This window comes from Mesocricetus auratus, unplaced genomic scaffold (assembly GCF_017639785.1).
Source record: "Mesocricetus auratus isolate SY011 unplaced genomic scaffold, BCM_Maur_2.0 Super-Scaffold_100009, whole genome shotgun sequence".
In the NCBI taxonomy this organism is placed as follows: Eukaryota; Metazoa; Chordata; class Mammalia; order Rodentia; family Cricetidae; genus Mesocricetus; species Mesocricetus auratus.
In genome coordinates this window covers 66,036,592-66,060,854 of record NW_024429193.1, presented here as the reverse complement: position 1 = coordinate 66,060,854, position 24,263 = coordinate 66,036,592, and the positions used below count along the sequence as shown (strand labels likewise).

General features: G+C 51.9%; 1 protein-coding gene across 3 annotated transcripts; it reads left to right on the top strand.

Annotated features, from left to right (window-relative positions):
• The first annotated feature begins 1,472 nt into the window (after positions 1 to 1,472).
• Positions 1,473 to 14,150, top strand: Pbxip1 (PBX homeobox interacting protein 1). 3 transcript variants are annotated; one of them, XM_040752392.1, is made up of 12 exons: positions 1,473 to 1,585; positions 4,249 to 4,336; positions 7,703 to 7,829; positions 8,045 to 8,106; positions 8,174 to 8,333; positions 9,928 to 10,155; positions 10,273 to 10,296; positions 10,552 to 10,634; positions 10,734 to 10,862; positions 11,437 to 12,074; positions 12,114 to 12,884; positions 13,257 to 14,150. In XM_040752392.1, the coding sequence occupies exons 2-12, from the start codon at positions 4,283 to 4,285 to the stop codon at positions 13,348 to 13,350; spliced, it is 2,370 nt and encodes a 789-aa protein (XP_040608326.1). In that variant the 5' UTR covers positions 1,473 to 1,585; positions 4,249 to 4,282; the 3' UTR covers positions 13,351 to 14,150. The 3 variants fall into 3 exon arrangements, with proteins under 3 accessions (XP_040608326.1, XP_040608325.1, XP_040608324.1); XM_040752391.1 differs by having other exon boundaries at positions 8,189 to 8,333; positions 11,437 to 12,884; XM_040752390.1 differs by having other exon boundaries at positions 11,437 to 12,884.
• Positions 14,151 to 24,263: the final 10,113 nt, after the last annotated feature.

Below are 24,263 nucleotides of genomic sequence, written 5' to 3'. Positions count from 1 at the left end.
CCTGCTCTCCATGCCCCCAGCTGCCCTGCTGGAAGCTGAGAAGGACCCCAGTGTCCCTGCTCCACCTTGTGTCCTTGGGATGTGGGAAACCTTGGTTTTGGACCAATACTTGGGCTAGGCTGGAAGCCAGGCAGTGTTGGAGCCAAGGCCTCTGGCATGTGTTGAGCTTGGTTTCATCCGGGGTTCCCCATCTCTCAGTTTCCCTACCTTCAACAGATTTCTTGTTTTTTCAAAGTTTTGTTTTAGGGGCACAGGGCACACAGGGAGATAGATTAGCAGGTAAAGATGCTTTTGGCCCAACCTGGGCAGTTGAGCTCACTTCTCCAAACCCATGTAGTGGAAAATGAGAACTGACTTGGCAACTTGTCCTCTGAATGACACATGCTCCAAGGCAGGTGTGTACTCACACACAATGTATTTTTTTAAATTGAGTTTGGGGGCTGTAGAGATGGCCAGCAGTTAAGAGCACTTGCTGTTCTTGCAAAAGACCCAAATTCAATTCCCCACACTCAACGGCAACTCGAAATCATCTGTAACTCTAGTACTGGAGGATTCAATACCTCAGACATGCAACAAAACACCCATATTCATTTTTAAATGCTTGTTTCCTTTTCCATGCTGGAGATAACGGTGCTCCTCCAGTGAGTCACATCCAGGCCCGAATTTTAGGTGGATGCTTTTCTGCCTCTGTTCTAACGTTCTTTTTGTTTGGTTTACTTTGGTTTGGGTTTGGGATTTGTTGAAACAATCTTGCTTTGTGGCCTGGGCTGTCCTTTATCATGCTCCTGCTTCAGTCTCTTAGTATTGGGATTATAGCACCTGACTCTTTTTTAAAAATTAATTACCTTGTGTTGGTGTATGTGTTGGTGTATGTGCACCTGTGGAGGCTGCCCACCGAGCCATCCCCCTGGCTGCCCTCTTTTTTGTTGCTGTTTGTGAGGCGTAGTCTTACTATGCGCCCTAGCTGGCCTGCAACTCACTATGCATCAGGCTGATCTCGAACTCATAAAGATCCACCTGTCTCGGCCTCCCAAGAGCTGGAGTTAAGGGCGTGCACCAGCACGCTTGGCTGTCCTCCATTTTCAAAGCAATGGCACTTTCAGTTTGCCGGCAGGAGGGCTATTTCTAAACCACAACTTGCACCGGACCCCATCCCCCATGCTACAGCTGTCTCTGTCTATCCTGGGGCCAACATGGCACCTGGTCCTTGCTATACCATCAGACAGCACCTTTCAGTTTTAGATCTCCCTATTAGACACTAAACATTTTGAAAAGGGGGGAGGTTCCCCCAAAAATTAGTTATCTGGGGATCACAGTCACCCACCAAGAAATAAACCAAGGGGGAAGTACTCCGCATGTCTTCTTTCCTCCCCCTCCCCCGCGCTCCGCCCGGGAGATCAGGTACAGCATTTATTGGTCAAAAGTTCCCCCTACCCTCCACCCGTGCGGGGAAGGCGACTTGTCACTGGCCAAACACCAGCCACGTGACTCCCCTCTTTTTTTTTTTTTTTTTTTTCTTCCTGGGCTGAAAACCTGGGGAGGTTATACGAAGTTAAACTGAAGACTGAAGCGAGAGCTGGGTCAGGTAAATCCCTAGCTGGAATGGGCCGACAGACCCCCAGTTTATCCCCCGATACAAAAGGAGGGCAGAGCTGTATAAAAGGAATGGGTACCCCGCCCCACTGCCTAACGCCGGACTTAAGGGCGGAGAAGGAGGGGGACGGATGATTCCGAAGCAGGAACTCAGGCAAGGTTTTGTGGTCCCAGGTCCTTCGCTTTAAAGGTCAGAGAAGTCTGTTAGCGGGAAGTGAGCACCTAACCAGACTTCGCAGCTTTGTGCTGAGTAGGAGCACTCCCGCGGGAGTCAGTGACAATCCTGACAATCCTGAGTGAAAAGGGGAGAGCAGGGAGCGGGTTTTCTTCCTAGAGGTCAAAGACGTAAGAGTTCTGAAAACACAGCTAAGAAGGGAGGCAGCTCAGCAGCCGCACAATTTCTTACAGGGCTTCCTAATAAGGCATCGCTGTGTGAACTAGGAGAGCAGGGATGCGTTCTGACATCGATGTATGGCCTAGGAGAGCAGGGATGCGTTCTGGCATCAGGGTTTGGGACCCTGAGTGCAGGCGTTCCAGGAAGTCCCCTGCTTAGGTTTCAGGTTTGTCTTGTTGACCCAAATACCATACCATTGCTGGTTTCCATGGAGACAGTGGGTCTGACATCACCCTGGTTGCCATGGTGCTTAGCTCTGGAGGACAGGAGCAGGCTGTAAACCCGGGACTTCTGCTCAAGCTGCTGCCACTTCCTTCCTCCTGCCACCTGTTGACAGTCACACACAGCAACTGGGATTGGGACAGGACAGTCGAGGGAGGAGCTGCCCAGGACAAGGACTAGGATAGCTGCCTGGGGAGGTTCTTTGGGACCTGGTATAGGGAACTCATTGCAATCATTCTGCCTCCCTGTGGGATGCGTGCCGGTGTCTCCCTGGCACTGAGAGAGACACCATTAGACGTCCTTTGCCTATCTTGACTGGCCAGAGTTGCAGAAGTTTATAAAGTAACCATGAGGGGCTTAACCCCTGCTGGAAAACATAGACCCCATTTCCTTCTCAGTGTTCTCCAGTCCTTCTCACATCTGCCTTCTATGCTGCTGGGGACTCGGTGGGTCAGCTTGTCTGCCACTGCTTCCTCATGCTGATCCCAGATGCAAATCCCTAGGCCAAGGGCACGCCTTGCTTAATGCTGGGGGTCACACCCTAACCCCACTTGTCCTCCAAGGGACAGGACCAGCGGCCCAGTCCCCACCCTTTTTTTTTTCAGACATGGTTTCTCTGTATCGTTTTGGAGGCTGTCCTGGAACTCGCTCTGTAGACCAGGCTGTCCTGGAACTTACAGAGATCCGCCTGCCTCTGCCTCCCAAATGCTGGGCCCCCACCCCTTTTTGTTGCAAATTTTAATGTGATTTATGGATGGTAATCGCCACAAACCTTTCTTCTCTCCAGTCACTTTCACGATCCCTGAGATCAAACTCTGTAGAACTTACGGTGGAGAGAGTGAAAAGGAGTGTGACTAAATGTGTGCCCAGGAGGACTTAGCTCTCCCAGGCCTGCTGGGCAGAACGCTTCCTGCCTGGCCTAATTCCACTCACTTCAATGGCAGTCTTAGCCGAGCCAGTGCTGAGAACTCATAACGCAGTGGTTCTCAACCTTCCTAACGCTGTGACCCTTTAATACACTTCCTCATGTGGTGGGGACCCCCAGCCATAAAGTCAGTTTGTTGCTACTTCATAACTGTAATTTTACTACTGTTATGAGTCGTAATAAACAACTGACAGAGGAGTTGTGGCCCACAGGTTGAGAACCACTAACCTAAACCAAATGGTGGAGAACTGATCGGCGGATGGGTGCTGGGACCCGTGGCCTGAAGGAGACCGGTGTGTCTTCCCTTTGGGCTCTGTGGGAGGACTCTAGGGACTATGGAGGACCCAGGTATTGTGAAAGGGACGCAGGTCATTTCCCTCTCTGAGATGCCTCCCCACGGGCCAGAACACCAGGGGGAGGGGTTGGACTTTTCAGCCTTTGGCCTCTTTGACCTTTCAAGGCCAGTGCAGTTTCCCAAGGCCCTGTAGCTCCTTGGGAGAGGCAGCTTCCTGGCTTCTAGCAAGATGAATCCTGCCAGGACAGCATGGGGTTGGGGCAGAAGGACTGAACTTCCCTGGGTTTCGGAGACTACTGCCCAGCTTTTTTGGGGTTTGTTTCTTTTTTCTTTTCTTTCTTTTTTTTTTTTTTTTGGTTTTTCGAGACAGTGTTTCTCTGTGGCTTTGGAGGCTGTCCTGGAACGAGCTCTTCTTGTAGACCAGACTGGTCTCGAACTCACAGAGATCCATCTGCCTCTGCCTTCCGAGTGCTGGGATTAAAGGCGTGCACCACCACCACCCAGCAGCTACTGCCCAGTTTTTGATGCCTGGAGTCCTGCTTTTGCTGTCTGCCTCCCCTGATGGGAGTTCCCTCCTCCTCTTCCTCCTCCTCCTTCTCTGTAAAACAATTTTATTTATTTATTTTTAAGATTTATTTTTATTTTATGTACATTGGTGTTGTGTCTATGTGAAGGTGTCAGATTCTCTGGAACTGGATTTACAGACAGTTGTGAGCTGCCATGTGGGTGCTGGGAATTGAACCTTAGCCAGTGCTGTTAACGGCTGAGCCATCTCTCCAGCCCAGGAACTCCTATTCTTAAGAGAGCTTTTCTTTGCAGGTGGTCACTCTAGCAACCCTGGACTGCCACAACTATGGCCTCCTCCTGCCCAGACTCAGATAATAGCTGGGTGCTTGCTGGCTCTGAGGTATGAACAGTGGGTCTGGAAACTATGTGGGGGGGGGGACTCCTACAGGGGTGGACTTCTTTGACTGGAACCTGCAGGAAGAAGGGTCCCAAACAGTGAGGTATTTAGTGGGAGTATCAGGGACTGGGAATGAAGGAGACAAAAGCCATAGCTGGGACTAGGAGGCCTTGTACAAGCTGGTGACTTACACCCAATAAATAAATTTATTAAGTACAGCATCTTAACTACTATTTACAAGGCCAAAGTCAGCAGAGAGCTAAATCAGACAACGTTGGCAAAGAACACAGGATACCTCAGCCTTAGGATTGATATCCATAGTACAGGGGGAAGAGTAATGTCACCAGAATACACCTTGACTCCTTCGAGGCACTGGCTCCTGCCCGAGACCAACCTTGTCAAGTCTGCTCATGGACTAGGACATAGAACTAAAGTTCCCTTTGTCCTTCATGAGGACCTCTGAGAAAGTCTTGGATTGGTCTGGCTCCCAGCACTGTTTTCTGGATCTGTCCTGTTTTCTTGGCCGTGATGGTCACCTGCATTGCCTCTGTTGACTTTTATGGGGCTCCCATGGCAGGGAGGAGAGTTGGCACAGAGAAGGGACCAGATGGGTAAGCTGAGAAAGGAGAGGGACTTCCGGTGTGAGGCCAGCAACAGAAGGTCACAAGGTGACAAAGGAGAGCCATGCTGAGGAGACTGAAGAGTCTTAGGGTGCGGGGTAGACCTGCTACCATCCGTATTGGAATGTTACAAGCTAGAGACTAGGAACCCGAGGAGAGACTCGGAGGACCCGTGGAGGCACCGGGTGTTACTGTTGCTGTGATGAAACACCAAAGCAACTTGGGGACAGAAGGGTTTATTTCAGCTTATACTGCAGGTAACAGTCCGTCACTGAGGAAGTCAGGGTAGGAACTCAAACAGGGCAGGAACCTGGAGGCAGGAGCTGATGCAAGGGCCATGGAGGGGTGCCGCTTACTGGCTTGCTTTCCATGGCTTCTCAGACTGTTATAGAACCCACGACCACCAGCCCAGGGATGGGCTGGGCCCTCCCATCAATCACTAGTTGAGAAAATGCTCTACAGGCTTGCCTACAGTCTCATCTATGGAGGCATTTTCCCAGGTGGGGTTCTCTCCTCCCAGATAACACTAGCCTGTGTCAAGCTGACACAAAATTAGCCAGCACAGGTGTCAGCGGATGAGCAGACTGTGCAGAGCCGCTGAGCTGGAGAGCAGCCCAACACTGAGTGTTGTCAGCAGGGGACCAAGCCTCTGTGTGGCTGGGTGGGAACAGGGGTACTGCTTCCAAAGCCTTTGTAGCCTACCAGGTGGTATTTGGTAGGACAGGAAACCAGAGGGCTCCTGATGCCACCAAGAAGGGAGAAGGACTGGCGGATTGGGAACTAGTAACTAGAGAGGTATGGTGAGGATCTCAGAGACTTCTTAGGACCTCTAGAAGGAACTGGATGGCAGGGCGTTGGTGGCGCACGCCTTTAATCCCAGCACTTGGGAGGCAGAGGCAGGCGGATTTCTGTGAGTTCGAGGCCAGCCTGGTCTACAAGAGCTAGTTCCAGGACAGCCTCCAAAGCCACAGAGAAACCCTGTCTCGAAAAAAACACACAAAAAAAAAAAAGAAGGAACTGGACGTGGAGGAGCAAGCTATGATCCTACTACTTGGGAGATGGAGGCAGGAGGATCAGGAGTTCAGATACATGAAACCTTGTATCAACAAATCAGTGAATTAAATAAAAAACAGTAGCTAGAGAGGCCACAGAACTCCATTTAGACATGTTGAATTTGAGGTGCCTCTTAGGAGCCCAGCTGGGGGTGAGGAGTTGACCTCAGCAATGACCCTGGAGTGGAACACAAGGACCAGTGCTCACTGGCAGGCACTAAAATAGGATCTGTGCTTAGTCAGTCCTGGTCTCCTGTCATGGTGCCTTTGTTGACAGCTGGGGACCTGGGTCAAGTGTTTCATCTGTCCACCCTCCATTATAAACCGGAATTTCAATCCTTGCCTTGCAGGGGTGATCCTGAGAAATTGTGATTTGTAAATTACAAAGAACTATATTAAGGTTAAAATTACTCTTGAGCTGGGGATGGTGGCGCACACCTTTAGTCCCAGTTCTCAGGAGGCAGAAGCAGGTGGCTCTGTGAGACTGAGGCCAGCCTGGTCTACAGAGAGAGTTCCAGGACAGCCCAGGGCTATGTAGAGATGCCCTGCTCCCATCTATCTATCTGTCTGTCTGTCAATCATCTATTCATTTTTGGAGGGTCGGGGCGGATGACTCAGTGGGTAAAGCACTTGCCACATAAACATGAGGCCCTGAGTTCAGGTCCTCCAAACCCACTAACACTGAATATGGCAGTACAGGTTTGGAATCTTGGTGTTCCTATAATGAGATAGCAGTTGGAAACTTAGAAGTCCGAGGGCCAGCTAGTCTGAAAATACAGAGAAAGTATTCTCAAAAGAGGTGGAAGATGAGGGCTGACATTGAAGTTAGCCCTTCTCTTCGAGACAAACTCTTACCATGTAGCCCTGACTGACCTGGAACTTGCTATGTAGACCAGGCTGGCCTGAAATTTGCAGAAATTCATCTGCCCCTGCCTCCTGAGTGCTGGGAGTAAAGGCCTGTGCCACCACACCTGGCTGAGGCTGACTTGGCGCCTCCACACTCATACTGTGTATGTGCGAGCACACACAGAGATTGAGAGAGAGTGAGATTAAGACAAAGAGAGGGAGAGAGGAGTCCTGGATGGGGTGGGCAGGTGGCAGGCTGCCAAGGAGTCATATGCAGAAAAAGTTGGCCAAGCTGAGTAGTCAAAGCTGAAGGGCCAGGCTGTGAGCCAAGTACCAAGGGGTCAGGCTGCCTGTGGCTAGGGGTAGTTGGGTTTCTGCCAGTAGCTGCTGGGAGATGGCTGTCAGGGGAGTGTAGGCCAATGGAAAGGCCAGAGAACTCAGAGGATGGATGCGTGGTTGGGGAGGAGACAGAACGGAACTGTGGCCTGGCTCTGGGTCCAGATTGGGTTGTTGGCTTGTGGGGAGGGCAGCCCTAATGTTAGGGGGGACCCCAGATACCATTGGCCTCCCTCAGGCTCTGCTAGACTAATCCCCTGGTCCCAGATCCTTGCTCAAGGCTGTGATTTCACAGAAACCCGCCCTCTGGAGCAGTGAGGAAGGTTAGGGAGTTGCTGAGGGGAGAAGACACTTAGGAAATAGCCCCAGAGTGGCATGGGCCATCGTTTTTGAGATCTGGGCTGAGATGTCTGAGGGCAGCTAGCCCCTCAGCTTCCATCAGGGCATCCGTCCTACTGCTGGTTTTGTCCTGACGTCCTGACAAAGTGTCCTAGTGCTCACCTCCCTCTCCATAGAACCTGCCTGTGGAGACTCTGGGCCCAGAACCCAGGATGGACCTAGAATCTGAGGGAGTCTCTCAGGTCCTTTTGGACCCCTCCAAGGCAGATGGCGAGGAACTAACTGGGACCTTGGATGGAGAAGGTAATGGGGCCTTGTGGAAGGTTGGGCACACACTGTCCTGTCTTTGGGGGCTTCCTTTCAGTTGGGGGAAGGGCGATCACCTAGGCTATTTGCTTGCTAATCTTGGTTTATATGCTGCAGCACTCCAGAGCGGCTGGGGCCTGTGGGTGCTAGAGGGTTACAGTGAAGTTCAGGTTGGGGCTGTGGGGCTTCCTGGGCTTTCTCTTCCACCACAGGGAAGCTTTTCCAGACAGACGGTTCCCAGAATGAAAGCGCTACGCTGCCTGAGGAGATGAAGGTGAGGTGCTTCTCTGGTGCTGGGAAGAAGGTGGGGAGAGCATGTCTCATAGCTGTACCCACATCAGGGCACTCTGGGACAGGATGGCCACGGGATGGAGCCCCCTGGAGACACAGTTATCCAGCAAGATCTGCAAGAGACTCTCGTGGCGACAAGCCTGGGACCAGACACACAGGACCTGGAAAATGAGAGTCCTCCCCAGAACCTGCCCTCAAGTCCCAAAGCAGGTCAGAGCCCTTGTCTCCTGTTTCCCACCTTTTAGAAAGTATGGCGTGTGTGTGTGTGTGTGTGTGTGTGTGTGTGAGTGTGTGAGTGTGTGTGTGTGAGTGTGTATGTGTGTGGTGTGAGTGTGTGTGAGAGAGAGTGTGTGTGTGTGAGTGAGTGTGTGTGTGTGTGTGTCGGGATGGCTCAGCAGCTGAGAGCACTGGCTGCCCTTACAGAGAACCTGCATTCAATTCCAGCACCCTTATGGCAGCTCACAACCATCTGTAACTCCAGCTACCACAGACCTGATGCCCCATTCTGACCTCCAGGGGGGCACACATGGTTCACAGACATAGGCACATTAGCTAAAATAAACATATATAAAAATGTAAAAATAGGGACTGGAGAGATGGCTCAGTAGTTGAGAACACTAGCTGCTCTTCCAGAGGACGTGGGTTCAATTCCCAGCACCCACATGACGGTTTACAACTGTCTGTAACTCCAAAATCTGATACCCTCACACAGACATACATGCAGGCAAAACAACAGTACACATAAAATAAATAGATATAAATTTTAAAAATTAAAAATAAATAGGAGGTGCAGGTCTCACTACTGACTATATGAGGAGCCGCAGGCCCTGGATTTGGCACCTCCTGCCCTTTTTTCCTCATCATCATCCCTGATGACACGAGGCTCAGAGGAATTAGATAGCTTGAATGATGGCCTGTAACTGGTTGATTGTGTCCTCTCTTCTGTGTGTCCTGTTTTCTTGCTTCTAGAACAGTAGTTCTCAACCTTCCTAATGCTGCAGGCCTTTAATACGATTCTTTGTGTTGTGGTGATCTCCAGTCATTATTATTATTATTATTTTCCGAGACAGGGTTTCTCTGTGTTGCCCTGGCTATCCCGGAACTCTCTCTGTAGACCAGACTGGCCTCGAACTCACAGAGATCCACCTGTCTCTGCCTCCTGAGTACTAAGATTAAAGGCGTGCACCACCACCATGGGGTTATAAAATTATTTTGTTGCTACTTCATAACTGTAATTTTGCTACTGTTATGAATCGTAATATAACTATCTGATATGCAGAATATCTGGTCTGTGACCCTTGTGACAAGGTCACATGACCCCCCAAAAGGGGTTGCAGCCCACAGGTTGAGAACCGCAGTTCTAGAACATAGCCTTCATCCTCAGAGTTCTTTCCTGTCTGCAGGCCTCGGATCTATGATGAGAGGCGGTGGGAGGCTCAGGGACTGAGCTAGGGGACAAATGCGAGTGTGAGGGATGCTGAGAGTCTCATAACTCAGTAGTTCTGGAAGGGGGTGGGGAGTGGAGACCGCTTAGCCAGGGGCTGGGTTAGCCTGAGGGTTGCCGGGCAGTGGCGGTACACGCCTTTAATCCCAGCAGTCAGGAGGCAGAGCCAGGCCTCCCCCACCAAAAGGACAGTCTTTTTGCTTCTAGGCGGGACAGGCAGGCAGGCAGTACCCCGGCTAACTGGGCAGTCACGTGCCTCGTCTGTGGCCTGCGCCGGGGCTTCGTGTGACTTCCTCCTCCTCACTGCTCTTGTGCTTGTCTCCACTTGCCTCGCTGTCCCGTCCCCTGCCCTTCCTCCAGCGTGGGAAGAGCGCCACTGCTCCAGCAGTGACGATGACACTGATGTGGATGTGGAGGGTCTGCGGAGACGGAGGGGCCGGGAGCCCAGCCCCGCCCCGCCCACGATGCCTGTGGGTGTGGAGGACCAGGCCAAGGGCGAGGGTGTAGGAGGCGAACTGGGCATCTCCCTCAACATGTACTTCCTGGGGACCCTGGTTCTCCTGGGCCTGGGGATCCTCCTGTTCTCTGGTGAGTAGTGTCCTGGCTAGGGCCTCCAGTCTGTCCTTTGGCCCTGCCTTGCTGCCTGCCCTGTCCTTCCCTCTCCTTGCTTCCCCGAGGGCCTCATCAAAGTGTCCTCATCTTCAGGTGCGTTGTTGGAGCCTGAGACTGGTGAGTAGCAGAGGTCCTGACTCGATTTCTGTGGTGGTGGTAATGGGAGTCTGTGTGGGGCGTGTTCCTCAGGTAAGGTGTTCAGGGTTGCATATTATTTTTCAGTAGTTGACCTTGTCAGCTGCTCAGGGTGACTTTTGTCCCTGAGCTTGGCAGACCTGTGAGGCATGGGGTGTGTTCGGGGAAGGTAGGGGTAACTGGGAGAGGGGTGATGGGCTCTATGGATCATGGATTCAGAGGCTCACTTACCTGCAGGGTCCGTGGAAGAAGTAGAGTTGCAGGTCTTCCCAGATACTGGGCCGGAGACTGAGTTGGTAGATACTTTAGGGAACAGGCAGGTATGTGTGGGTTTTCCATAGGTGTGTGGGGCCTGGTGGGGAGAAGCTGGACTGCCCTGCCTGGGAGGGAACACAACATGGCTGCTCTTCTGCCCTCAGGATGAGCGAGGGCAGCTGCAGGCCTCAGCACTACCAGACAGTAGCCCCAGCCTGCAGAGCATGGGGCTTTTGCTGGACAAACTGGCCAAGGAGAACCAGGATATCCGGCTGCTGCAGGCCCAGCTGCAGGTGGGCCCTAGCAAGGGGGGGTTCATCTGCTCACCTTTTCCAGGTATATGTCCTAGTGGGGTTCCCCCGGAAGGAGTTTTACTTATCATCTGACTCTTGAGCCTCGCCCTTTTACCACTGTGTGCGGGGTGTCTCCTTGGTCTGTTTACTTCCCTCCTGCTAAGGACTGCCAGGGCTGGTGTGCCTCTTTACATGGCAGGTCACCTCTCTGACTGATGGCTATGGTCCTCCTGGGGCACTTGGAGAACATGCCACAGCTCACGCCAAGCGCTAGGGCCAATGGGCGGTGCGTGCTCTAGGCATAGACGGTGGAATTGGGATTGGGAACGCTAGCCATTGGCTGTACTGGATCTGAAAAGTATGTGCTGGGGTGGGATTTGACCATCTCAGGGTGAAGGAGAGGGGGACCCATCTGGCTGTCCAAGGGCTCAATCCAGGGCCTGCAGACACTAAGCAGTCCCTCTACCAACAGAACTAGCTCCTGCCCATTCTAATAGAATAGAATTGGGGAAGAAGGCATTGTCCCCACCCTGACAAGGATTCCTGTTTTCTTCTGTTCCTGACTACATTCTAGGCTCAGAAAGAAGAGCTTCAGAGCCTGTTGCACCAGCCCCAAGGGCTGGAAGAGGAGAATGCCCGGCTCCGGGAGGCCCTGCAGCAGGGCAAGACCTCCCACCAGGCCCTAGAGTCAGAACTACAGCAGCTAAGGGCCCGACTCCAAGGCCTAGAGGCTAACTGTGTCCGGGATGTAGATGGGGTGTGTCTCAACTGGGGTGGAGGCCCAGGTGACAAAGCCACCAAGGATCAAGGCCACAAGGGGCAGGAGCCAGATCCCAGTTTAGTAGAGCAGCATAAGCGACTAGAGGCTGAAGCCCAGGCCCTAAGGCAGGAGTTGCGAAGGCAGTGGCAGCTGCTGGGCTCTGTGCACCGAGACTTGCAGAGGGGCTTGCAGAATGCTGGCCAAGGAGCCCCCGCTCGTGCTGGCCTGGCTGAACTTGGTCACATGTTGGCCCAGACATTGCAGGGCCTGGAGAACTGGGGTCGTAACACTGGCATTCCTGCCAATGACTCAGAGGCCTGGTACCAGAAGCCCCACTTCCAGAATTCCAAGGAGTGGAGCAGAAAGGAGAAGTGGCATAGTGGGCCGAGGGACCACAAGGCTGAGCACTGGAGGCAGGGCAAGGAGGAGTCTGGCCAGAGTGAGCACTGGAGGCAGGGCAAGGAGGAGTCTGGCCAGAGGGAGCACTGGAGGCAGGGCAAGGAGGAGTCTGGCCAGAGGGAGCACTGGAGGCAGGGCAAGGAAGAGTCTGGCCAGAGGGAGCACTGGAGGCAGGGCAAGGAGGAGTCTGGCCAGAGTGAGCACTGGAGGCACAGGAAGGGGGAGTCTGGCCAGAGTGAGCACTGGAGGCAGGGCAAGGAAGAGTCTGGCCGGGAGAGGAAGAGGAGCTGGAAGGATGGGAATGGGGAACCAATGGGGGTGTGGAAGGAGGACAAGCCAAGGGTAGAGGAATTGGGGAACAGAAAGGATGGCAAGCGACAGGACTCCAAGGCACACCCAAGGGAACGTGGAGACACCTACTCTGGAGAAAGGCCGAAGCCTTCTTGGGGGAAAGACAACAGCCCTGACCCCCTGTCCTCCTGGGGGGAGTTGCTGAGGCGCAAGTACCGGCCCCCTCAGGGCTGTTCAGGTGTAAATGACTGTGCCCGACAGGAGGGCCTGGCCTTCTTTGGCGCGGAGCTAGCCCCTGTGCAGCAACAGGAGCTGGCCTCCGTGCTGAGAACGTACTTGGCGAGGCTGCCCTGGGCTGGGCCACTGACCAAAGAGCTGCCCCTCTCACCTGCTTACTTTGGAGAAGATGGCATCTTCAGGCATGACCGTCTTCGCTTCCGGGACTTTGTGGATGCCCTGGAGGACAGCCTAGAGGAGGCAGCATTGAAGGAGATGGGCGATGACGATGAAGTGGATGACTTTGAGGATTTTGTCTTCAGTCACTTCTTTGGAGACAAGGCACTGCAGAAGAGGTGGGGGTCGGGGGAGTGGTGCCAATAGCTGGAAGGGATTTAGAGGCACTGGAATCCTGAATGGAAGAGGCCTCTAGCTTCAGTCCTTCTCTTCATTTCTGATTCCCAGGCCTTAGAGAAGGCTTCTGGGTACATTTCCTGTCTTCCCATGAAGGGCTACAGTAGTCCTGAGGGGTCCCCTTTTTCCACCCTACCTGTCCCTCCAGGGCCCCTTCCGGCCTCCCCCAGTGGATCCATACCGGAAGCCCAGGTCTCCCCCATGCTTGATGGCAGCAGCCTGAATTGGCTTCCCTCAGAAGAACAGGGCTTTCCCATCTCAGTAGTATTGTTTCCTAAAGGCCTTTGCCCGCCTTGTTCCCTGTCTCCCCACAGATCAAGGAAGAAGGAGAAGCACTCCCAGAACCACAGAGTTGTGGGGCCCAGGGAAGAGCACGGCCGTCATCCCCGCCACTTTCACCGTGGCTAAGCCCTGCCCCTGCTCTAACAAATGGCCTTGGCACATACCCAACTCAAGATCCCTGGAATTATGTGACCCTAGAAGCTGTGCTCCCACCGTCCATCGGGTCCCTCTTGGCTCTTTAGTGTCCTTGAATGTGCTTCACAGAAGAGAGCAAAGCACTTGGCCCTGAGCTGGTACCACTTTCCCTGCAAAAAGGCCATAGTTGGTTCTGCCAGAGTGTCTTTGCATGCAAAAACATACAGAAGCTAAAGGCCCTGGGTACTGAATGTGTAGGGCCTGCTGGGGAGCCTGCTGATTCTGAAGCCAGAGAGCCGGTCTCCTCCTCTGTGGGTGCCCCCAGGACCACAGCAGAGCCTGCAGCCCTGCACTGAAGCTGCTGGTTGGAGACATAGCTCCAGACTTGCTCTGGGCTTTTGTTAGCTTTGGAGGCAGCTGTCCCCAAACAAGAAGTCCCCTGTCATCATGCTTCTCTTGTGGCTTCTGCCTCCCTACCTGAGCTGCCACTTGAGGTGGTCTCCAAGTGCGGAGCCATTGCCACTCCAGGGGACAGGTGCAAGTGAGACACTGCACTCAGCCTTCCCCTCTGGCCCCAGCTTTCCGTCTTGCAGGCCCTCCCCCGTGCTCACCTCACTTTCCCAAGGAGCCTAGCCTTGAACCCGATTGTCTCACAGTTGCCCTGACTGAACCCCTGTGGAACCCTGGGCTCCAGGCCAGGCTGGGTGGCCTCAGGCCAGGTCGTCATGGTCTTCTTATCCTCGGAAAGAGGACCGAGGGCTGAGAAACAGTAAATATAGCACTGAAACAAACTGCTTCCGCTACACAGGTGTTCCTTCTTTGGAGCGTGCTATGGAGGGCTGGGAACATCTCAGCCCTGCCTGGGGCTGCAGATGTGAGGGAGCCACTAGGTGGCACTCTGTCTCCACATTTTTTTCACACTGCCTCCCTCCTGCCCCTGGTCAGCACCCCACACCCCAGACCCCTACCCACTGACTAGCTTTCAGGTACTCCCAGAATGCCCCTGGCTATTCTTCAGGAAGCCCCCCTGGGTTCTGACTTCTATCTTATTAGCACACACCGGGCTTCTAGATTACCCTTGGCAATCTCCCGGAAGCACAGCGGGCAGAGGCATGTGGGTAGAGTGGCAACTCAGGCCAGGTCAGTTAAAGCGGGGAGCAGGGCCTATAGACTCTAGAACAGTGTTGTGATTGATCTCTGTGTTATTTAGCAATGTTTTTATGCTTCTGTGTAAAGGTTTCGAAGTGCACTGGCTTGTTCAATTCTGGTGCTAGACAAGACAGTTGGAAACGGAACAAGGTTGGCTCATTCCACAGACATTTGTAAAGTCTATTGTGTGAGGCTGGAGAGACGGCTCAGCTATTGGGAGCGTAGGCTGCTCTTCCAGAGGACCCGAGTCTGGTTTCCAGCACCCGCGTGGTGGCTCACCACTGTCAGTTACCCTGGTGGCTGGGAGAGAGCTCAAGGCCAGAGGTAGGCAGGGCTTGTCTGCCAGGGTGCTGGGCCTAGAGGTGGAGATACGCAGGTCTTCTTTGGTTTCCTAGAGGATGTTGGTATGGGCGCTCTTGTTTCCATGACAAGGGCTTATTTCTGCTGGATAACATACTTTGAAGTCTGGGAGCCCCACAAGCCCCTTCCTCTTCCTGCACACTCAGGCCTCTGTAAACTGAACTGCAGGGTCTGAAGCCACCAAGTTGGGAAGAAAATGAGAGCCCTTAACCCAAGGGCCATGTCCGGAAAGACCAGGCACATTGGGGCCTCATGGGAGGAGGGCCTCTCTCTGTCCCCTCCACAACCCACAGCAACACAGGAGAGTGAGCAGGAGAGCGCCTCTGACTATGTGTGGAGATGAAGAGTTGAGAAGGGGCTGGCGGCAGTGCTGACCCTGCTTCCTTCCCACAGCACTGCAGGGCGACCCCAGGAACAGAATCATTAGATGCTGCTGCTGATCCTGCTGGCTCTCTGGGATCTGGGCTGGGTGTTTCAGTCCTTTCTTTTGGAATTACCCAGGCGGGTGCTGCTGCCCTCAGAGTGGCTCTGGGAGCCTTGGGGGGTATCACTGGAGCTGAGGACGGTCTTGGGCCTCACCCCTCCTCTCTCCAGTGTCTTCTCTCCTCCCCGACCTCTTCTCCTGTCCTTCTTCTCACCCACTCCTCACTCCTCCCCTCCCCCCATCTCCTCTTCTCTATGGAGTTAACCCAGGGCTCCCTGTGTGTTAGGCAGAGGCTTTATTACTTGCTATTTTTATTTTGAGACAGGATATTGCTGTATGTCCCTGGCTGGCCTCAAACTTTCAATCCTTCTGCTCTGGTGCCCAAGTCCTGGGACTACAGTCATATTCTACTACATTCTTTCCAGGGCCTTCTACTTTTAAGTGGAAAGCTTATTTTTCCTTTAGCCAAAACTGCTTCCCCAGGGGCCACAATCTGTCATTTCTCCCTTCTGTTCCTATTTCTTTTTCTCCTCCTGCTGTATTTCCAGGCTCCCCACATGCCCTTGGCCCAGCCGTTTACCACCTATGGCCTGCCCAGCCCTTTACTATGGCCTGTCCACCTTTTACCATGGCCTGTCTCTCTCTGCCTCTCTCGGCCTCCAGGCCCCACTCCCTCCCACCCGACACTTGTGACAGAATGACAAGTGGAGTGGAGTGAGTCACCTCTGGTCCTGTGTGTCCCTAGCTTCTCAGAGTTAGGTACTACATTTGAGAACTGCTCCCAGTCTCCTTTGCTGGGCCCAAGGACAGTCCACAGACGAGCTAGGTGTTGCCATGGGAACCTCTCGAAGGCACTCAAATGCAGGAGCTCTATATAGTCAGCCTTGTTCTAGGCCACAGATGTGTCTGGTCCTGTCATATGCTTACAACAAGGGCCTAGCTGACTCCCCACTGGCCTGCAGAAATGTCCTAAATCCAGACGCACCAGGTGTGCCTCTCCAGCCTTATTGCTTCATCTCTGACTTGCCTGAGCTGCTGAATCCCACTTAGATTTCTGAGTCAGCTGACCAAACCCTCCAATGTACCTGGGCCCCTCCCTCTGGGATGACTTCCTTTTCCGCTACTGTCCCACTTCTAGACCAGGTGACTTAACTAGAACTTTGGCCCCAGCACATTTGGGGTCAGAAAACCTAGTGTGTCAGATTTCTGACGATCACCCACAGCCCTGGATGAGATGTCCATATTCCCTTAGGGCTCAGCCAGCCTGTCATGAAAGTGGGAACGAGGAACAGCAACTCCTCACTTTAGTGAGTCACTGTGAGATCAATGACAGGGCTTCTTCAACCTTAGAGTACAATCATTTGTGGCTGTATCCTGGGAGTTCCTTCTAAGACCCATGGGTGATGCTCCTGTTCCTTGTATAAAAGGGCGCAGCGTTTGCAAATCCCCCACGTATGGCCCCTGTGCAGTTAAAACACCTCTAGATTACTTATGATGGCACCCAGTGTGATGCGAATACTAAGTGTTTGTTATACTGCATCTCCTAGGGAATAACAAGGGGGAAAGGCTGCATACACTCAGAAAGTTTTCTATTGGTTCATTTCGGTTTTTTGTTGTTGTTCTTTTCTTTTCTTTTTTTCTTTTTGAGACTGAGTCTCTCTATATAGTCCTGGCCATCCTGGAACTCACTCTGTAGACCAGGCTAGCCTTGAGCTCACAGAGATCTGCCTGCCTCTGCCTCCTGAGTGCTGGGGCTAAAGGGATGCATCGCCGTGCCCTGCTGTTTTGGAATTGGGCTCTCACGGCAATCAGGCCAGTGTGAACTCATTATGGAGCTAAAGCCGCAAACTGGCCCGATACTAGTGTCCCAGCTTCCAGAGAGCTGGGATTCCAGGCATGTGTCCCCATACCAGACTCCTTTCTTCCTCTCTCCCCCCTTACTCCTCCCTCTCTCTTTCCTTCCTTTCCTTTCCTCCCTATCCTGTTTCTCTTCATCCCTCCAGCTTTCTTTCTTTCATTTCTTTGTGGCTGGTTTATGACAGGTTCAGGTTGGTCCTGGGTTACCTCGTCCCTAGCTGCTGGGTTATAGTATCAGCCACAGCACAGCTGCTGCTGCTTCCTTTGCATTTCTTTTAATTTTTTTTTTGGCGGGGGTATTCTGGTTTTTTTTGGGGGGGTGTTTTGAGACAGGGTTTCTTTCTCTGTGTAACAGTTCTGGCTGTCCTGGAACTCACTCTATAGAGTGGCCTCAAACTTAGAGATCTTCCTGGGATTAAAGGCATAAGCTGTCTCTCTCTCTCTCTCTCTCTCTCTCTCTCTCTCTCTCTCTCTCTCTCTCTCTCTCTCTCTCTCTCTCTGTCTCTCTGTCTCTCTCTCTCTCTCTCACACACACACAATTTTGTTGTTTTGAAACAGTGTCTTGCTGTGTAGTCTTGGATGACCTAGAACTTGCTATGTCTCAAACTCATATAGATTCATCTGCCTCTGCCTCCCTGGTCCTGGGATTAAAGGTGTACCATTTTTCTTTATTTTTTGAGACAGGGTCTCATAGATGTTTATGAGTTCAAGGCCAGCCTAGTCTACATAGTCCTGACTATCCTGGAACTCACTATGTAGACTAGGCTGGCCTTGAACTCATAAACATCTATTTGGATCTGCCTCCTGAGTGCTGAGATCAAAGATGTGCACCACCACACTCTGCCTCATTTTTCTTTTAATTTAAAAGATACCTTCCTTTGTTTTCCCCTCCCCCCTCTCCCATCCTCTGATCCCCCCTTCCTCCTTCCCTTCCTTCCTCCCTCTTTATTATTTATGTGTGTGTGCATACATTGTGTGTAGAAGTCAGAGGACAACTTGCCTAAGAGTTGATTTTTAGCCAGGCAGTGGTGGCGCACTCCTTTAATCCCAGCACTCGGGAGGCAGAGGCAGGCAGATCTCTGTGAGTTCGAAGCCAGCCCTGTCTACAGAGAGAGTTCCAGGACAGGCTCCAAAACAATACAGAGAAACCCTGTCTCCAAAAACAAACAAACAAACAAAAAAAAAGAGTTGAGTTTTCTACCGAAGATTGTCAGGCTTGGTGACAAGTGCCTTGGCCTGCTGAGCCGTCTCATTGACCTGAGCTGGCTGACCTGGAGTCAGGCTCCTCCTCCTTCAGTGTCCTGCTTATGGGATTACAGGTTCACATCACCAAGCCTATGTTCAAGTATTTTGCTGTGGAGTAGGCTGACTCCATAGACTGGAGTTCACTGTTTGATACAGAGGGCCAACTGAATTGCTGTTGGGGCTGAAGAAATGACTCAGTTAAGAGCACTGGCTGCTCTTCCAGGGGACCAGGGTTCAATTTCCAGGGTGCCTCACAATCATCTGTAACTTCAAACTAAAACAAAAACAAGAGCCAGTGGTTGAGAGGTCACTGATCCTTTTGTTTGTTTTGTTTTTCGAGACAGGGTTTCTCTGTATTGTTTTGGAGGCTGTCCTGGAACTCGCTCTGTAGACCAGGCTGGCCTCGAACTCACAGAGATCCGCTTGCCTCTGCCTCCCGAGTGCTGGGATTAAAGGCATGCGCCACCAACACCCAGCAGAGGCCACTGGTTCTTAAGCCTGGCCACAGCTCTTGGTTCTTGCCCCTCAGGCTAACTGGATTAGTTTAACCCAAGCAAAATGCTGACAGTGCTTGATTAATGCTGCCAGGAAGCCTCTGCTGATGCTTGGAGAGGACCAGCTGGTGACAGCAAGATTTTGGTGATGGAGGAGGAAGGAACATGCTATGGCAGAGGAGTCAGAAGCTTGTCTGTGGGTCCAAGGAGACTCTTCCTTATAAGAATGGCAAGGACTGCAGAGCGGAGGGGGCCACTGAGAGCTAAAGTCTAGTCCTTGCTTTGCCCGTATAATTTTTCCCAGTTTGCACTAAGTGCTATATCTGTTGGACGGATGGGTGGGTGTGGTAGGATCTGGTCATGTACTTTCTTTTATTCCTCTCTCTTAAGTTGGTGGTCATACACCTAAATTGAGATCAGTCAGCAAGATGCCCTCCATAAAAAAAAAAAATAGAACGGCAAGGGGTACCCCCAGAGGCTTTGGAGGGCAAGGAAAAGATGGGTGAGCATTCAGGAAGGTGGGGAGCCTAAAGGATGGGTGTGGAGGTGAGAAATGGGCAGAGCTGACCTGTGCTTGTGTTAGGCTGTGAATTAGCATGGGTCAGCATGGGTAGAATGGGGACAAGGAGAAATCAAGGACACTTGGCCTCCTAGCCTTGGGACAAGTGGGTGACTATGCCTTTACGCAAGTTGGGAAAGGAGGGAAAGCAAAATCTGGTTTGGTGGGGTGGAATGGGTGTGGTGGTACTCAGCTTGATTTTATGATATATGGGCCTGGGAATAGGGCTGGCCAGCCTCTGCCTCCGCCAAGTTTTTGAAGCTCTGCCTGTAGACCATGACATCACCCTCCCCTTCACTTCTCTAGGAGGGGGTAGAGTTGGGAGCATGTCCTTAGCAGACATTGTTACCAACCCAGGACACTAACCTTCACTGACGGAGGAGGCGGTGAGGGGGACGGGAGGTTGGGGGGGGGAAGGGACAAGACCCAGATTGAGCCATCCCCTGAGACCCTATTATGAGTCAAGAGGACAGGCAGAAACCTGAAGCCACAAGGCCTTGGGGTGGAGAGGAAAGTGCTGGAGAGCCAGGTTGAACAGTCTTCCCTGGAGTATGGCTGTTGGCCCTTACCCAGGCATCTCTGTAGGGAGGGGCTAGCAGGGGCCATTAACTTGTCAAGCCATTTCTGTAGTTTTTAGCACACTGAAAAATAGATGCTGAAGGAGATAAGACTATCATAATAAGGGATAGAGAGGAGAGAGGGAGGAAGGGAGGGAGGGAGGGAGAATATTAAGAGTTGGCTATGGTTTTACATGAGTTAGGGGTGGCAGTGTGAAAGCAGCGGCCTAGGCAGCTTTAAACCACAGTTCTGGTCCTCCCCATACCACACAGAGTCAAGAATGCAGCCAGATCTGAATTTACATTGTGTAGTTATTACTGTTATTTTTCAGGGGTCTGGGCTGGAACCGCGGGCCTTGACCTTCTGGGCCCTGGCTCCTCCTGAGCTTCATTCAGCCCTACTGTGCTGGCCCTGGCTCCTCTCCCTAGCACGAAAATAAAGAGAGGTTCTGCTCCCTGCTCCCTGGGCTCCTGGCGTTAGGGGTCCACCAGCTGCCATCTCACTGGCTCGTGGGTAAGAGGTCAGCTCTGGAAGAGCCTTTACTGAGCACCCATCAGAGGTGGAGTGATGCCCAGAGAGGAGCAACTTGTGAAGGCTTCCAAAGTTTGCCAGGACAGAGTAAGACGAGGAGCCCTGGTGTGAGTGTGCCCCTGTACCTCCTTCCTGCCCTCCCTCAGCGCACCCCTAACATTCTCTCTGTCTCTGTCTGTCTGTCTGTCTGTCTGTCTGTCTGTCTGTCTGTCTCTCTCTCTCTCTCTCTCTCTCTCTCTCTCTCACACACACACACACACACACACACACACACACACACACACACACACACACACACCGAGCTTTGAATTTAGGTTTTGAACTGAGGAGGATTTGGGCCCTACATACAGGTCAGGCTCCCCCCATCTTTGTCCCTTACAGCTAACTCTACAGAGAAGTGTGGTTGTGACCACAGGGGGGCAGCAGCAGGACAGGCTGGAGGCTGGGTCTGCACAGGACTGGGATAGGATGGAGGCAGGGAGGGAAGGAAGTAGGGGCCTCAAGGGGCGGCCCCAGGACTTTGAGCAATTGAGTATGGGGTTGTGCAGTCCTGCTTGGGCATAAGCACAGAGGTCCCTTCTAGCCTCAGGGAGAAGGTCTGGCCTCCCAGGCTCCTGCATGGAGAACCCATTCTTTTGCTCCTCCATTTCTTTCTTTGTTTTGTTCTGTTGTTTTTCGAGACAGGGTTTCTCCTAAGCAGCTCTGGGTCTCCTGAAATTAACTCTGTAGAGTTTCCTGAACTCACCACTGCCTGCCTCTGCCTCTTGAGTGCGGGGACTAAAGGCGTGTTCCTGGTGGTCCTTCATTTCTTAATCAGTCATTTAGAATACGATCCTGCTCCACCCTGAATCGTGTCTGGCCTTGCCTTGGTACCTCATGATATGCTTTCATGCAGCTGAGAAGAGCACTGAAGGTGGTTTGGAGTGAAGAAGCAGAGGGAAGTGGCTAGCCCTGCCTTTGGAGGCTAACCCTGCCTGTGGAGGCTGGACAGGCATGTCCAGGAGGCTGCCCTGGCTTGGAAAACACCTGGCTTTGGAGCCAGACAGAGCTGGTCCCATTATTTAGAGGTTAGACCTTGAGACAAGCCTCAGCCTCCTATTTCAGTTCATGTGTAGGAGGGTTTCGCCTGCATGGGTGATTATGCACCATATGCCTGCCAGTGCCTGCAGAGGACAGAGAGGCTGTCAGAGTCCCTAGGGAAAAGGTCCAGCCAGAGAAACACACTTTGGCCCTGCAACCAGAACAAAAGAAATGCACCCTGACCCTGAAACCAGTGCCAAAGGAACACACTTTGTCCCTGGAATCAGAGCCAGTGAAAGAAATATACCCTGACCCTAAAACTAAAGTCAAGAAGCTAAAAAGGACCAGTGAAAGAAACACATTTTGGCTCTGAAAGCAGAGTCAAATATGACCCTAACCCTGTGCAGAAAACTAACCAATCCCTGAGCAGGAGGTCTAGCCATCCTAAGCTCAGGGATTGAAACCTGACCAATGCCCACCCTGAAAAACTTTGCACCCCCCAAGAAGGCCTATATAAACCCTGTGTCTGTTCAGCTTGTGGTTGTTTGAGCTATCTGGCTGTCCTCTGCTATCCTGGCAGAGGGCAGCCACTGTCTTGGATTCTTCCCTCCCAATAAATCTCTTGAATGAAGTTTGGGTGACACCTTCTTTCAATGGAGCAGAGACGACCCTGGGCAGAGCAGAGCAGAGCAGGACTGAAACACTTTTTGCTGGGGCAAACCTTCCCCTGGTGAACTGAAGTTATTATACTTTCCGGGGCAATGGAGCTGAACTGTAACAACCTCACCTGGAAACCCTCTCCTGCCTGAGCAGCGCTGATACACTAGGTACTGGGATTAAAAGCATGCCACCACACCCAAATATATAAAAGTTTTATACAGAATAGCTGCATAGCTATTGTAGGCAGAAACATGGAGATCAGGCAGGCAAGTTCAGGGGAGAGAGAGAGAGAGAGAGAGAGAGAGAGAGAGAGAGAGAGAGAGAGAGAGAGAGAGAGAGAGAGAGAGAGAGAGAGAGAGAGAATACCCCTAAGGGCATTACAAAGAGCAGTTAAGAGAAATTAGCTGTTTTTGCCTCCTGGGTCATTTGTGTGAAATTATATTTGAATGGAATTGAAGAGAGCAACTCACTAACTTGAGGTAATTTTGTTGGGGGATGGGTGGGTGGATAAGAATGAGGGAGAGGTTGCTGGGCAGTGGTGGCGCACGCCTTTAATCCCGGCACTCAAGAGGCAGAGAGACAGGTGGATTTCTTGTCAGTTCGAGTCCAGCCTGGTCTACAAAGTGAGTTCTAGGACAGCCAAGGCTACACAGAGAAACCATGTCTTGAAAAACAAAACAACAAACAAAGAAGATGCTAAGCAATGTGGGAAGTTTTGTGATTGGGACTGACAATTCATGGGAGGCTTGATTTCAGGGTGGGGCTGGAGGAAGGAGCCAGGGATGTCAGGCGGACCCTTCTTTTGGGTGATGACATTGACCTGGGCTTACCCTTGTGTGGGCTTTGCTAGCCTGGTAGAAGCTGGATTTCAGTGGAGTCCAGAAAAATGTTTATTGAAGATGGGCTGCAAAATGTGTTGGATTACAAACTGTGAAATTACCAAGTGCTCAGTATGTGAACAACACGCCAGTGATTGGATACTTAAACATTTACAAAGTACTCTGTTGTAGTGCCACGATTCCTCAATTTACCTCCTCCCTAGCCTCGCACTTCCTTCTCTTTTTTATTTTATTTTAGTTTGTGACCCAGGCTGGCCTGGAACTTCACTGCTCCCACCTCCAGTGGTAGTGACGATTACAGGCACATACCACCAAACCCAGTTTATCTAGTGTTGGCCAGCAGGGCTTCCAACTCGCTTAGGCAAGCACTAGGCAAGTACTCTACCAACTGAGGGGCATCCCCTGCCCACGAGTACAGCTCTGTCTAACCATCCTGAGTCTGTTCTTTCTGCACGTGACTACTCCTGTTCCTCTTTATTTTAAAATTATTTATTTCTTGTTTTGTTTTGTTCTTTTTTATCGAGACAGAGTTCCTTTGTGTAACAGTTCTGGCTGTCCTGGAACTCGCTTTATAGATCAGGCTGTCCTGGAACTCACTGAGATCCGCCTACCTCTGCCTCCCAAGTGCTGGGATTTGTTTATTTTTATGTGTCTGTGTACCACGTGCGTTCAGTTCCCACAGAGGCTAGAAGAGGGCACCGGGTCCCTGGAGCTGGAGTAACAGCTGGTTATGAGCGGCAGGGGCGGGGAGCACTCTGCAAGGGCAGCCAGTGATCTTAACTGCTGATTCATCTCTCCAGCCCCGTGCTGCTTTCCAACACACAAGGTTTCTTCATGCTTCATTTCGATCTTCACAAGACTTTACGGAGTCCGTAAAATGGAGGCAGTCATGGGTTGCAGGCTTTATTTTGACAAGCTTAGAAAAATGTAGGGCAGTAAATTATATTTACAGACAACAGCAACTGGGTGTCAGAGCACCCCTGATTCCGTCTCTCAACTCCTGGTTGGATGTTAGTCTCCAGAGGAAACTGGGTAATCTGTTCAGGGTGGTGTCAAAGGCACTTCTTAACCTATACTACCGATGTCACCGATGTTCCAAAAATCTTTGGAGAGGGGAATGTGGCTGAAAAAGAGATTACTTAGCTCTTGCCGGAGGCCTCTGCGGTTACAAGACCTGTTCAACAATGAAATAGCCAGAGTTCTACTAA

What these genes read in the sequence shown, in the direction of transcription:
- Pbxip1 (XM_040752390.1), top strand. Translation starts at nt 4,283, where the DNA reads ATGGCCTCCTCCTGCCCAGACTCAGATAATAGCTGGGTGCTTGCTGGC. An exon ending in CGCTGCCTGAGGAGATGAAG is followed by an intron (nt 8,107 to 8,173) that starts GTGAGGTGCTTC and finishes TACCCACATCAG; the next exon opens with GGCACTCTGGGACAGGATGG. An exon ending in GACAAGGCACTGCAGAAGAG is followed by an intron (nt 12,885 to 13,256) that starts GTGGGGGTCGGG and finishes GTCTCCCCACAG; the next exon opens with ATCAAGGAAGAAGGAGAAGC.